This window comes from Euphorbia lathyris, chromosome 7 (genome assembly GCF_963576675.1).
Source record: "Euphorbia lathyris chromosome 7, ddEupLath1.1, whole genome shotgun sequence".
Classification (NCBI taxonomy): Eukaryota; Viridiplantae; Streptophyta; class Magnoliopsida; order Malpighiales; family Euphorbiaceae; genus Euphorbia; species Euphorbia lathyris.
The window spans coordinates 70,737,253-70,752,373 of record NC_088916.1 but is presented as its reverse complement, the minus strand read 5'-3'; the positions used below and the strand labels follow the sequence as shown (position 1 = coordinate 70,752,373).

At 37.8% G+C, this 15,121-nt stretch overlaps 1 protein-coding gene across 1 annotated transcript; it reads left to right on the top strand.

Moving 5' to 3' along the window:
* The first annotated feature begins 5,851 nt into the window (after positions 1 to 5,851).
* LOC136200959 (probable mitochondrial adenine nucleotide transporter BTL3) lies at positions 5,852 to 9,801 on the top strand. Its single transcript, XM_065991464.1, has 4 exons — positions 5,852 to 6,573; positions 7,521 to 7,824; positions 8,441 to 8,908; positions 9,506 to 9,801. The coding sequence occupies exons 1-4, from the start codon at positions 6,077 to 6,079 to the stop codon at positions 9,572 to 9,574; spliced, it is 1,338 nt and encodes a 445-aa protein (XP_065847536.1). The 5' UTR covers positions 5,852 to 6,076; the 3' UTR covers positions 9,575 to 9,801.
* The last annotated feature ends 5,320 nt before the right edge of the window (positions 9,802 to 15,121 follow it).

Sequence of the window (15,121 nt, the reverse complement as noted above, 5' to 3'; positions counted from 1 at the left end):
TACTCTGTGAGGGTGACATTGAACTTGGGTGGCATTTATTCGCAGGTTGTAAATATGCGACTAAATGCTGGGAGATGGCTCATATTCTAAGTCCGGGCATTGAATGGAAGTGGATTGAAGATTAGTTTTTAGCTACCTAGTTAGGATGGGAAGGGAGGCCACGAGTCGAGCATCAATTGTGCTATGGGTAATTTGGCAGAAACGGAACTTGAAGGTCTAGCAGGGGACATGTAAAATGTCGACGGTTGCTGTTACGGGTGCAAATGTTTTTCTAGCAGTCTGGAAGGAGGCGAGGCAAGGTAGGGAGGCGGAGCAAATTCCGGCGTGGTTCGGAGGTGGACGAAGCTGGTGGCAGGCACTGTCAAGTGCAATATTGATGCTACTATGTTCGTGGCAGATAAGCCGTTCAGAGCATGACCAATACTGAGAGGGCATAATGGTGAGTTTCTGGGCAGTTTTAGCTTGGTTTTAAGCGGAGTCCCCTCGAGGAAGTTGGCAGAAGCGATGGCACTACGGGATAGTATGTTTTGGGCGTTCTCATTTACATATGCTAACATAGCATTTGAGTGTGATGCAAAGATGGTAATTGATCAAATCCTGTCACAAAGAAAGGGTGTGACGGAGTTTGGATGTGTTATAAAGGATATATGCATCGGTGTTCACACACCTCCATATTGTCCTTTGACATTTATTCCACGATTAGTGAATGACGCGACTCATGTAATAGCTCGTTAATCTCATTCCAATGTTAATTCTTTTAACACTTTAGAGGCTCCTAAGTTTTTTACTTCTACTTTTTGAAAGGATAATGCTGAAGTTATTTAATCTATGAGGTTTTATTTTCCAAAAAAGATATTATTTTATTTCATTTCTATCTTATTTTTTTAAATAAATTTCATTAATTAGTTCAAGGTTAATCTTCTCAATTACTTTATGCTTAGTGTTTTGATAACACCACCATATTCAACTTTTATAACAATGCTAGAATTGCAAATGTATGGAAGTAATTGTAGAACATTTGATCTTATTCTCACCCAGCACGGTTGAAAAAAGGTGGGAACAATAATAGTTAACATGTGTTATCTCTGTTTCTGAATATCTTTCTTTGAAGTACCTATAAGAAAGAACATATAGTCAGAGAGGGGTCGGAGTCCGTCAAACCCACTCTGATGCCTAAGTAAGCAAAAGTCTAAAGGGTTAAAGGAGGTGGAAGCAGTGATGTTAATATACCTTTAGGGTTTGCCATACCTGTCTATTTATAACGTTCTGATTGGTCCCTCTTCTTCTAGGAATGGGTGTTGTTAAACATAGCCTCAGTTTCCCACCTCTAGCCCCATGAAAGGACGAAAATACCCTTTGAGGCTTTGAGGTGGGAAACGAGGGAAAAATACCTCTCCTGGCACGCGGGCATGAGGTAATCACGCCTGACCACCGGGTGAGGCGTGAGGCGTGATTACCTCACGCCCGCATGCCGGGAGAGGTATTTTTCCCCCATTTCTCACCTCAAATGTTGTTAACTCGAATTAACCGTTTAGAAATAAAAATTACGGCATTTTAACTCGGATTACCCTTTAACAAATAAAATTTAACAACATAAACATTAAAATAAAAATTAATAAACATAAAAGAGTACATATAATATCAAAAGTATTAAAATGTAATAAAAGAGTACATATAATTACAGATTTAGTTCGCCCGACGCTACGCGTCCATAAACTCATCCATCTCCCTCATAATGAGTGGAGCATCCTCGTCAGATCGATGGGTAGCCGCTAGTTGGGTGACACGCCACAACCAGCTAACCCACTGCAAAAAAATAAATAAATATTAAAAAATAAACACATATAAACTAATACTAAATAATAATATTAAATAATAATAAACTTACAAATTCGTTGTTGGCGCGAGCATACTGGACCGGTCGATCTTGTGGTGCATGAAGGAGATGAGCATGCGAATATCGCATATACCAGTCCATGTAAGCATCATCACAGGCAGTGGGATCGTATCCAACTGGTCGGCATCTCCTCCGATCAATGCCCCGAGTCGATGGAAATCTCCGCCAGGTATCCTCAACTGTGACAGAGGAATGCGTGAGACTGTACGATAAAGACCTCCATGGTCGTACTTCTTTATCAGGTCTAATACGCTCAGCTGGGATAGGCTGAGTATATCCGACCTGTCGCAGCCCTCGATCTGGCATATACGGCTCGACAATGTCTCTACACCGTATCCAACCGGCGTAGGACACTCGAAGCTGATCATCATCGAGGACAGGACCATAAGGCAACCACGTCACCTGCAAAAAAAAATAATACTCAATAATAAATAATAATATACTATAAATAATACTTAAATTAATACTAAAATTATAAAATATTATGATACTATAATTAATTCTAAAATTTTATAAAATACCTATGCTGCCGTCATATGGTCCAGCTGCCCACGTATGGTATCTAGTCGGGCGGTCGTCTTGCCTGGTATCCCGACCTCCCATCTGCATGCACATGCATGGTCAGCTGGGATCCTGTGAGCTAGTCTATGCGGCCGGAATACCGGAAAATACTCGCATATCCACGCCTGTAGTAGGGTCAAACATCCGCATATACCAGAACAGTCTCCTTTGCTCGCTATCCCCAGCTGCCGATACAACGTGGCAAGTGTAACTGACCCCCATGAAAGTCCAGCTGTCCCTCTGATACCGCTGTAAAGCTCAGCAAGATGGGCTGGCCTAATCCTATCTCCACTCTTGTCAACAAATAAAGTGGATCCGAGCATAAGCCACATCCACGTTGTGGCCCGAGTAGCGTCATCCCTACCCTCGATGACAAACTTGTGTACAACATCAACAAATACACCTCCACCACTCCAGTAATGTCGGGTCGGCGACAGAAGCTGCTTCCAATCCACCCCGAACATCATCATGCACATGGCATGCAGCCGTTCAGTAGTGGGAGACTTGGACACCATCGCACCATCAATCAGGAAACGAAGAATCTGTCATACATCATGCAATTGGATAGTCATCTCCCCGAACGGCATGTGGAAGGAGTTCGTATCGGGTTGCCACCGCTCCACGAACGCAGTCAACAGCGGAGTGTCAAGGTTTTTAAACATGATAGATGGAAGGTGAGATAACCCAGTATTCTCGATCATATCCTTCAGCTGTAAAATGACACATATACAATTACTGAATGTTTTTGAGGTTTATAGTTAAAAATACAAATTACAATAAATGTTGACAAACTAAATTATTCTTACATCGGGTGACGCACTAGAAAACCACACCCACAAATTCTGACATGTTGTTGATCTATTGTAGCATGTCAGAAACGACCGAAGCTCTCCTCCCAGCATCCGTGAGGCAACATGTACTAGAAAACTAGGAATCATGGAACCATCAACTGGGCCACCATCCACTAGTCTACTAACAATCCAGCTCTCGTCCTCACTAGTTTGGGACGTTTGCTCGTCCCTGAAATATAAAATTATACTAAATTTATAAAATTATACTAAACTATACTAAAGTTATAAAATTATACTAAAATTATACTAAATTTATTAAATTTTACTAAACTATACTAAAGTTATAAAATTATACTAAAACTATTAAATTATACTAAAATTATAAAATTATACTAAAATTATATTAAATTATACTAAAACTGTACTAAAATTATACTAAAACTATTAAATTATACTAAATTTATAAAATTATACTAAACTATACTAAAGTTATAAAATTATACTAAAACTATTAAATTATACTAAAACTATTAAATTATACTAAACTATACTAAAGTTATAAAATTATACTAAAGTTATAAAATTATACTAAAATTACACTAAAAAATACATGTACTCGCAAAGCGACCTCCTCTGCGCTGGGTCGACTGTCTAACCGGGGTCGGCTGCTCATCGACATCCTCACCCTCGCGATCACGTCTAGCTGCAGACTGTCGCAGTACCTGGGCTACCACATCCAAGTAGTCCTCCACAGAATCGCTATCAGTTTCTCTGTCATCAAAATCCGTCGCCCCCTCTGATCGACGAATATCGGACTGATCCACAATCGGATCCCTCCGCACCTGCTCCGTCGCAACCCCTCTCCGCCTACGACCAGATATATCAATACCACGCAATCTCGTATGCCGTGGTGTATCATCCTCGTCGTCCATATCTAGACGACGAGCAGATGACGGGATGGATATCCCCCTGATAGTAGGTCGCTCCGTCTACAAAAAATTACACTAAAATTAATCTAAAATTGTAACATATAAATTATAAATTACAAATTACACTAAATTAATTTAAATGTAACTATAATTTAAAAAAAAACCTCGGGCGTATGAATATCACACCCGAACCACAGGTCGGGCGTATGAACATCACACCCGACTAGTGGTGCGGGCGTATGAACATCACGCCCGACCTATGGTTCGGGCGTTTGGCTATCACACCCGCACCACTGGTCGGGCGTGATGTTCATACGCCGGAACCATAGGTCGGGCGTGATGTTCACATGCCCGACTGCGATTTCGGCGAATTTAAAAAACGAAGCGTAAATCAACAAAAAAAACCCGTAAATCATACCATTTTGGCTTTCCCTTTTCGTCCTCTGTCATCATCCATGATTTGGTCCAAAAACTAGTCCGAATTTGATCGAAGAGTTTATAGGGTTCTTGAGAGGTTTTGTCTTTTTTCAATTTTTGGGCAAATGGTAGTTCGGTCAATTCCCAAGGATAGAGGTAGGAATTTGTGGCTAGGTATAGTAATTCACTATAGGAATCCTACCTTTATTATTAGGATTCTTTCTTCTATTAGAGAAGTCTTCCTTTAGGAGAAGTTATCTTCTAAGAGGCGTCTTCTGAATCATATTTAACTCAACTTGTTCTGGTTGAACTCTTAGTTTCCACTCCGATAGCACTAGCATATGATTGTCAAAAGACCAAGGGCCTCCTGTAATAATCATATCTCAATCAACTGTGTGGAAAAATTCAAAAGTAAAAAGATGTGCATTGACTTCCTCTATAGCAACACCTTGTTTCGGCATCCATATATCTGCTAGACGGGTCTTCATTATTGTCGCGTTTACCGGTTGACCCGTTAAGAAACATCCAACAAATATCAATCCCAAACTCGATCCCACGACCTCCCTGCTAACAGAGAAATCGGAAACTTCACTCTTCTCGGAATTCAGCGACAAACCCTGCATATCTAAATCCGTTCCGCCAGCCATCCATCGGACTTCGATTAACGCAGAGATCAGACGAAGCAAAACGAAACACAGAAATCATGGCACCAACAAACCCTAGCAAAGACTCCTACGATGGAGAGACTCTCTTACGATGAAGAGATTTTTTTTTATCAACTATTGTTTTTTTACTAATGATTAATAGTTAATTATAATTTTATCAAACATTGATAATTAAACAACAAACAATAGTAAATAACAAAACAGCAAACACAAATGCAAATAGCAATAGTTATATTATTTATAGATATTATTGCTTTACTTGTTTGATTGAGTGTGTTTTAATGATGTTATATACTAATAAGATATTTTATAAGATAAATTTAAAGTAATGTATTAAGAAAAAAAAAAAAAGTGAATTTTCTTTTCAATGTAGATTCAGGCCGGGCCTTTTGAATCTCTTGACGACCCACCCACCCACTTATTTATTTATGGCAAAGGACGGATATGATGAAGAAATAAAAGTAAAATTTATTAAAAAATGGAAATGAAAGAAATACAATTAAATGAAAAAAAGAAGAAGAAAAGAAGACAAAAAAAAATAAAAAAAAAAAGAAAAAAAAAAGAAATATATATATAAAACAGGCTTTTTTACCATTTTAGTCACTCAGGGACGGAATTCTACTTTGTATGGCGATGGAAGCAAAGCCAGAGCCAAACCCGAATCCGCCATGTTTACCTTCCACCTCCTCCTCCTCTAACCGACTTTGCTGTTTTTCACTGCCATTCTCATTCAAACTTTCACTTCTTTGATTCTCAATCCCATATCAATCTTCAAATCTTCCAAATAGCTCCAATTTCCCCTCAATTTCTCTTACAATGTCAGGATTTGAAGTTTGGTTGAGAAATTCACTCTCGCAAGACCAATCCCAAAGTCCATTTTCATTCGATTTAAGTTCGAGTTCTACCTCATTTCCATCTGGTGGTTTATTTCTCGAACCTACCATTTCTTCTTCTTTTGTTAGTCTTATTTCTTGTAGAAGTAATTCAATTAGTGTTTCGAATTTAGTTTCTTGTAAACACACGGATTTTAGGGGTTTTTGGATAGAAAGGAATAGTCAAGCGGCTCCTAGTGGTCTCTTTTTGTCGGTGAGCTTGAGCAACGATGGACCGGAGTTTGGGCAGGAATCGAAGGCGTGTCTCTTGCAGAATGGGGATGGTAAGACGGCCGTTGAGGAGGAAAAGTTGCTCAGCGGAGGTAATGCTGTTTTAGAGGGAAGAAAGAAGAGGAAGAAGGTTATGATACGAGGACGACGTGCTGCAGTCAACACCACCATGCATTTGTGGGCTGGAGCTGTTGCAGCAATGGTTTCAAGGTCAGTAATCTTGGCTTTTCTTTTATTATTTATTTACATTTCTTTGAAGTTTTTGTTTTCGTCCTGGTGCTAGATTTATCGATTTTCCAAACCAGTAATGTTAATAAGAACAAAAAACTCAAGAATTACAAAGAAAACAAGGTCTGCAAAAGACCAAAACAGAAAGAGATCTACGCATTCATCCTACCCAACATCTTAAGAAACACTCTATCAACGATGCTTTTGATAACATCATCTATAACCATACTAGACTGAGAAAAAACAAATCTGTTCCTGGCATTCCAAATATAATAAATGGAAGCAGTAAAAGCAAGCCTTCTACAACTTGTCGCATTAGAAGTTTTCCCTGTAGCCTTCAAGCAAATCCAGCTAACTACTCTTCTCCAACAATGAAAATGAGTAGGAATATCAAACTCAGCTTTAACTCTGTCCCAAATGCAACGAGTAACAGGGCAAGAGAAAAAAAAGTGATCAATAGTTTCCAAACCAAACCATTATTTCAAAACACAAAATCTCCACCAATACTAGGAATCCATTTCATAAACCGAGCTTTAATTGGGCATTTTGTGTTTGCACAGTTTATTAAAATTTCAACATTGATTTAGTCTCAGAGATTTTGGTTATCCCTGTTTCTAAGTGCAAATCCGGATCGTTATTTATTGGCTTAGATCTATGAACCTGTATTTTAGCTATGAGTACAAGACTGGAGAAAGAAGTACAAGGGGATATATCAACTTGTTGCTCCCTTTTCTTTTTCTTTTTCTTTTTCTTTTTGTTAGTCCGAGAAACTATCTAAAATGCATTTTGTTGTAGGCATTTGATATGAAGCATAAGGATATACTTTTGTTATTCTAGAGTAAGGAAAGGTTTAAGAGTTTGTAGGAATATTGATTTATTTGCTGTTAGAGATTGCTTCATTGGTTTCTAACCACAAGCTGTTGTATCAGAACTTTTGTTGCTCCTTTGGAGAGATTAAAGCTGGAATATATGGTTCGTGGTGAGCAAAAGCATATCGTTGAGCTCATTAAGACAATTGCAACTACTCAAGGATTGAAAGGATTTTGGAAGGGGAACCTTGTTAACATTCTCCGTACAGCTCCATTTAAAGCAATCAATTTTTGTGCATATGATACATATAGGAAACAATTGCTCAGACTCTCAGGGAACGAGGAAACCACAAATTTTGAAAGATTCATTGCTGGTGCCGCAGCTGGAGTTACTGCTACCATACTCTGTATACCACTTGACACTGTATGTGTACTTGAAATTCTATGCTTTTTTATAGTTCTCTTGGTTCTTTGACATGTTTTGCTGTAACAGTTGAGTATGCTAATGCACACTTTCTGTCAACATGATTTGTTGACTTGACTTGTATTTGAATTCTGCGGAAAATATTAAATTACTTGTGTATTTGGTGCTGGATTTCTTGACAATTTGCCTGTTTTTCAAAAACCATCTATTTATGAATAATTTCAAGTGTGAAGATGCACATGGAAACAAACAATCTTTTTCATGTATTATTGGTTTTAATAACAGCTTATTATGCGTTAGGAATTTGGAAACCATTTATATTTGACTTGTTTGTTTGTTGAGCTGATTTCCATAAGTCATTTCTTGAAATATTGTCAGATATTAATATTATTATTAGCATTTTACATGATTTTATGTGTCACACATTGCTGTTGTTTTAAGAAATTAATATGGACTACTCGACATCCTGTGTTTAGTTGAGATGATTGAGTAAAATTAAGATTATTAAAGGTACATGTGGAGAATCGAGTTGTTCATGTTTGCAGTGTTCTTATTTCTACATATTGTTTGTTTTTTCACATGTCCCTCTGCTTCTTAATCACAATGTATCTTCCAGATCAGGACCAAGCTTGTCGCACCTGGTGGGGAAGCTTTGGGTGGGGTTCTTGGTGCTTTTCGCTACATGATCCAAACTGAAGGATTTTTTTCCCTTTACAAGGGTCTAGTGCCTTCTATTATAAGCATGGCACCTTCAGGAGCAGTTTTCTATGGTGTGTATGACATATTGAAGTCTGCGTATCTGCATTCTCCTGAAGGAAGAAAAAGGATTGAGAATATGGAACAACATGGGGAGGAATTGAATGCTTTTGAGCAACTAGAGTTGGGACCAATCAGGACATTACTATATGGGGCTGTTGCTGGTGCTTGTGCAGAAGCTGCTACTTACCCATTTGAAGTTGTGAGGAGACAACTTCAACTCCAAGTCCGGTCTACCAAAATGAGTGCACTTGCAACCTGTTTGAAGATTGTTGAGCAAGGGGGAATTCCAGCTATGTATGCAGGACTTATTCCCAGCTTACTACAGGTACGCGATCCATATACAATGGACTTGCTTTTGCGATACATGGCAGGTTCGGACTGAAAATACCCGTCATAGAATAATGTGTAGTCTGAAGTATACTCTGTCTTGAGTTGTTTTAGCGTTTTTTGCTGTTTTGCTGGTTGAGTTATGTACATACTCTCTCTTTTGGCAATAATTTGATTTATTGACTTAAAAAGCCTGGAATATCATTGTTGTGGAAGCTGTACATACTTAGGGGTTTGTACAGGTGGTTAGGAAGTGGGATTTGGGTAGAGAGCAGAGATGAATTAGATCATATTATGTGTGCCTGCTTCTTACCAACTCCCAAAATGGATAACGTACACAAATAAATATATTATTCCAAGTAACTCCGTTTTCAATTGGAATTAACAAATTATATAGACGTAAGATGAATTGCTCTGATAATTGAATTCCGGTTTTGTTTCATTTCTTGTTCATTGTTATCAAGCTTCTGTGCATGTTTTGACCTAATATTTAATATTATTTTACAAGGTTCCATACATTGCTTAAAACTTCCAAAACATTTGCAGTCAGTTTCAGTTCATGTTTCTGATAGCTTGATATTTTTTTGCTTTTCAGGTACTTCCTTCAGCAGCAATTAGTTACTTCGTTTACGAGTTCATGAAGATTGTTCTTAAAGTAGAATGAACACTATAAATTGATAATGAATCCTCTAGAAAATAGTAGGTAGCAGGTTGTACATTGACTCAAGATGAGCACAGGATATAATGAAATGGTAAGATTTATTGCTTACACTCACTTACCATTGATTTTCACTAGATGTTCTTGCGGTTCAAAGTGAAGAAATGAAGAACTTTTTCAAAATCTATAACTTCTTTGTTTGTATCAATAATTTTATTTATTTCCTTTGGTCATTGTCCAATTTCCACTTTCCAATTTTGCATTGATGGCGATGGTACTGATTGAAATATGAAAATCATTGCTTGCAAAAATGCTATGATTCATGCTAACTTTACATAATGCGTATTATGAAATTTTTATTATTTACTTTATTCTCTGTCTCAGGGCCTATTTACTAGTAATAGTTGTTCACTGACTTTCGTTCTTATGGTTCTGATTGAAATATGAAAATCATTGCCTGGAAAAATGCCATGATGCATGCCAACTTTGCATAATGTGTATTTACTTTTATGCTCGGGGATAAGGGTCAAATTTGCAGATTTGGCTATGACGTATGGAATGTTCCAAATTTAACCTTATCGTTGTCAAGCAAGATCAATTTTAGGCCCTACGTTGTCGAAAATTTAAAAAAGATGATTTGACTGTTATTTAAACGTCACATCCGACATTTCAAACAAGGTCTGATGTGACAGTTAAATAACAGTCAAACCATCAGTTTTACATTTTGGTAACATAAGGCTCAAATTAATCTTACTTGGGAACTTTCGGGTTAAATTTGCACAATTTCATACGTTAAGGTCCGCAAAATGTTAGGGTCATTTGACCCTTATCCCCTTTATGCTCTTTCTTATCCCATCAACTTTATGGTGCACTCACCTGGTTTAGTTATTGGTGTTGGTGTTTAGTATTGTTGGTAGCTAGTAGTATATATTTGTAAATTTTTTTGGATAATGATCCATTTTTACCGGAGTCCAAGTCAAAATAACGGTTGACTGACGATTTCAAAATGGAAAAGTCAATAAATAAATAAAGTTAGAACTATTTTTATTTTCCAAATCATTATTTTTTAAGTTTTCTCTTTCTAAATTATCGTTTCCCTCGTCTAATTAACCAACACCTAAGTAACTTTAAAACTAATAATTGAAGTCAGGTGTTGATCAAATAATTGAAGTTAAATCTTATTTGGATTAATTATTCACTATTAAAAATGCGGAATGGATCCTTAGAATTCCTCTCCGACCAATAGTCATTTATTGGCCTGAAATGAGTAATAGAAATTAGGGTCCGTTTGTTTTACCTACTGTTTGTTGTTACAGTTTGCTGTTTGAAAAAAAAAACATGGGTTGTAGGTCGTTAACCAAACACTTAAAACTCACTAAAGTTCTCCGCTTTCTTTGGGGATTCTGCCATGACACTCTACCATCAATCGGGAATTTAATGAAATGAAGAATAATTCTGCACGCGATTTGCTTTTATTGTGGCAATAGTGACTTCGTACTTCATCTTCTCAACAACTGTAGGAAGATCAAGGTTCAGAATAAGTGGGACTAACTGTCAAAGTTTATAAAATTTAAGGACTATTTTGTTTGAATTGGATCTTCAACGTCTACCAAGCCTTGATAGCTCATGAGTTCAAGATTTCTGAGACTGCCTTCCTCAACGGGGTCTCTAGTGCAGTAGGCGATCTCCCCCCTCCCTGCTCTAATTCAAGAACATGGCCAAGGCCTGTCTTATGGGTTCCCCCACCTTCTGGTTTCTTTAAACTTCACTGTGATGCTTTCTTCGGCTGAGGCTCTCGAGCATCAGCGGCAGGGTTCATAGCTCGATCGGAGAATGGAACTGTTGTCTTGGTTTTTGTGTTTTCCTAAGGAAATCGCAAAAGGAACACGGCCCAAATTAACTATGAACTGAAGCTGATCAGTTATCTTTTTTAATAGTTTGGTGTTCATTCTTATCTTCCAAATTGCAAGGAATCAGGTTTTTACGAAAAAGATCAAGCGTGTGGAGATAAAATGTCATGTGATTAGAGATCATATTGGCTCATGTTTCATTAAGACTCTACATGTGTGTTCCAAACAACAATTAATTGATCTCTTTACAAAATTCTTGAGCCACAATGTAATGGTTCCTGCTTTGGTAAAAATGGGAGTAATCTGTGTAAAAAATGCTTTATTTTGTGAGAGCCGTGTTGAAGGAAGCAAAATAAAGTAATTTTCCATTCGTTTCCATTTAGCATCCTTTAGTCTCGCGTGTTCTTTTTATATAAATAAAAAGCAGCTCCGCTCCTAAGAATTAATGAAAAATTATTTTAAGCTCATATATATATATATATATATATATATATATATATATATATATATATATATATATTAATTTAGCATTTGATCTTTCAATTTGCATTTAACTTTTGGGTCAATTACATAGCACGTTAAGTTTTGCTCATCAAAATAGATAGATATAAATATTTAATGTCCGTTTGTTTCCATTTTTCGGAACTGCTTTTTGCCTTTTAAGTCTAAACAGGGGAAAAGAAACAGCTGTTTTTAGATAAAAATCAATTAATATCAGCTGTCTATCCATAGGGATAATTACTAATCTAACCCAATGAAGAACCCCACTTTACATATCTAACCCACCTTCCTTTCATTTTACCAAATTAGACAAATAAACCCATTTTGGACAAAACTACCCTTGTTCTCATATAACAACCATCTCCTCTTTCCCTTTCATTTACTTTCACATTCTCTCACAGGAAAATTCATCAACTCAACCCAAGATCTAAAGATATCCATACCCCATTCAAGTTCATGTAAGTATCATTCCCTCATTTTTCATACACATTACTAGAAATACACAGTTGGTTTTCGAATACATTTGCTTGAATCTTGACATTTTTCGATTCCGCCATTGTCTCCCGATGTGTCGCATTCGGTGGTCAAATGCGACACAGAGAATAAAATGCGACAAGGACTAACATATAGCTTCTCGCATTCATATCCATGTCGCATTTGCTGTCGCATTTGGCGGTCGCATTTGATGTACCATGTCGCATTTGGCAGTCGCATTTTGGTATAGCTTATCGCATTTGAGTCGCATTTTGGTGTATCATGTCGCATTTGAGCATCATTTACATATGAATTGGCTTTATTATGTTTTGATCACGTGTCCATGTTACTAAATGTAGAAGTATGTCAACCAAAGAGAGGTGTACGTGTTTTTTTTATCTTGGAACGGACTGTGGACTACAGAAGGAAAAGTGATGACATACGTGGGTGGTAAAGCGAAGTTGTTGGTTTTGCCAATAGATATTGACTTGCAAAAGTTGAAAGAGAAAGTTTATGGTGCACTCCGCGTTGACTCAACCTCGTATGATCTCCAAATGTCATGCAGGCGACATATGGGCCAAATAAATTGCGTGGTGGGATAGCAGATATTGATGACGATGGAGATGTCATGGGATTCATAGAGTACTGCCGAATGAATCCGACCGATTTGATTCCATTGTATGCTACTCTAAACATGCGAACAATACAAACTTCAACATTGCAACCTAACAAGGATGGACATGTTGGTCAAAGCAAACCAACGGAAGTAGTAAGTAATGATCCCACCATCGAACTAGATGCTCCTATACATGGTAAGGATGACAACGATTGTGGAAATGGTATCGACGATTATATGAATAATGATAATCACGATCATTATGATGAGCATGTAGGGGCAGCGATACGTTGTTCATATTTCCCTGTGGATAATCACACCTTTCAAATCGGTGATCGGGTTAAGGGGGGACTTGTTGATTTAAATGCAGGAACATGTATGTGCAGGAAATGGCAACTAGCCCAATTTCCATGTGAACACGTATGCAAAGTTGCTTCCAAACATAGGATGGATAACGCCTATAGGTGGGTACATCGCTACTACACCAACGAGTCAGTTAAGTTGGCATGGGGTGAGTCGATATATCCACTTGGTCATCAATCAAAATGGAAAGTGAACGAGAATCCTATGAAAGTGCTTCCTCCTAAGAAGGAGGGACGGTCTGCTGGTCGACCAAAAGGTCAAAAAAGAAGGCCATCTGTGGGTGAAGATGTAATTCGCACAAGGTGTAGCAGATGCGGAAGCATCGGTCATAATCGTTTGAATTGTCCATCCATGCTTCCAAACACTACTCGGCTTCCTAGTGTAATCTCAAGTTCAGCAAGTTGTTCTAACACTACTACCTCGAAGCATTTATGATCTAGTTGATTAATATCATTTGTCTTTAGCATGTGTTTGTATGATTCTATTGGGGACAAGCAAATTTATCTTGTGCAATACTTTAGCATGTGCTTGTATGATTCTATTTGGGGACAAGCAAATTTATCTTGTGCAATACTTTAGCTTGTGTAAATAATTCGTGTCGCATTTGTGCGTTGAATGTGCTCAAATGCGACTCAGCAAATTCATTGTGAATACTTCGCGTCGCATTTGAGCGCATTACATTCAAATGCGACAGGGTTTAGAAGAACCCTAGTCGCATTTGTGCGTTGAATGCGCTCAAATGCGACTCAGCAAATTCATTGTGAATACTTCGCGTCGCATTTGAGCGCATTACATTCAAATGCGACAGGGTTTATAACAAAACTTGCATAAATATTACATATATAACAACATCATGAATCAAAGTACAATATCATTTGAAGTCTAACAAACGTCCATGAAACAACTCAACCGTAAGTCGTAAACGAAAGAAAGCGCCATCCGTAGAATTGTATGGATATACATAAGAGTCGTCATGCGGGAGATCATGTAATCCACTTAAGAATTGTGCATTTATGCAAGTCCAAACGCCACAGTCATTTGAGCCGGACATTTGTTGTGGCACCCCTGGAACTCTACTCCAAGTGATCATCCGTCGCACATTTTCCCGTCCATCTACGAAATAGCCACTCAATTCCATTACTCTAACAATGACTTGCAAGGGTGTTTGGAGAACCGCATCCAAAGGTTGCTCCGACATGTTTGATACAAGACTGTCATATATATATAAGTGCATAGACCGCAACTCGAACACTCCTAGGATCCAGTGCTCTTGCTTGTAATTTATCGGAATAAACACTCTCTTCACTGTGTGCCAAGGGCGTACAAAATTATCTGCATCACCTTTTACTCTTCGTACGAAATAGTCTTCACTATCCCACCCCGGTTCATTGAACCCCCTCACAAACATGGCTTGGCACATACATCCAACAAAGTTAGTATCAACAGTAGTCCATTCTGCAGCCACATCAGTTTGTACTGACTGTCGTCTCAGTAAATACAACCAACCATTGATATGCTACAATAAGATTATGTAAACATTTAATACAGTAAAAGTCACATACTTACAAATGAATAGGATATATTGGATTGATTAAGGTTACCTCATTCCAGATATACGTCCCCACATCCCGAAGTGTATTGAAAATTTTTGCATCCAAACTGTATATTTCTAAACCTTTCAAGCGTATTCCCTGAGTTGATTCAGGCCCGTTGATCCACGATTCTAGCTCCTCTATCAAACATGCATCT

What these genes read in the sequence shown, in the direction of transcription:
- LOC136200959 (XM_065991464.1), top strand. Translation starts at nt 6,077, where the DNA reads ATGTCAGGATTTGAAGTTTGGTTGAGAAATTCACTCTCGCAAGACCAA. An exon ending in GTTGCAGCAATGGTTTCAAG is followed by an intron (nt 6,574 to 7,520) that starts GTCAGTAATCTT and finishes CTGTTGTATCAG; the next exon opens with AACTTTTGTTGCTCCTTTGG. An exon ending in TTATTCCCAGCTTACTACAG is followed by an intron (nt 8,909 to 9,505) that starts GTACGCGATCCA and finishes TTTGCTTTTCAG; the next exon opens with GTACTTCCTTCAGCAGCAAT.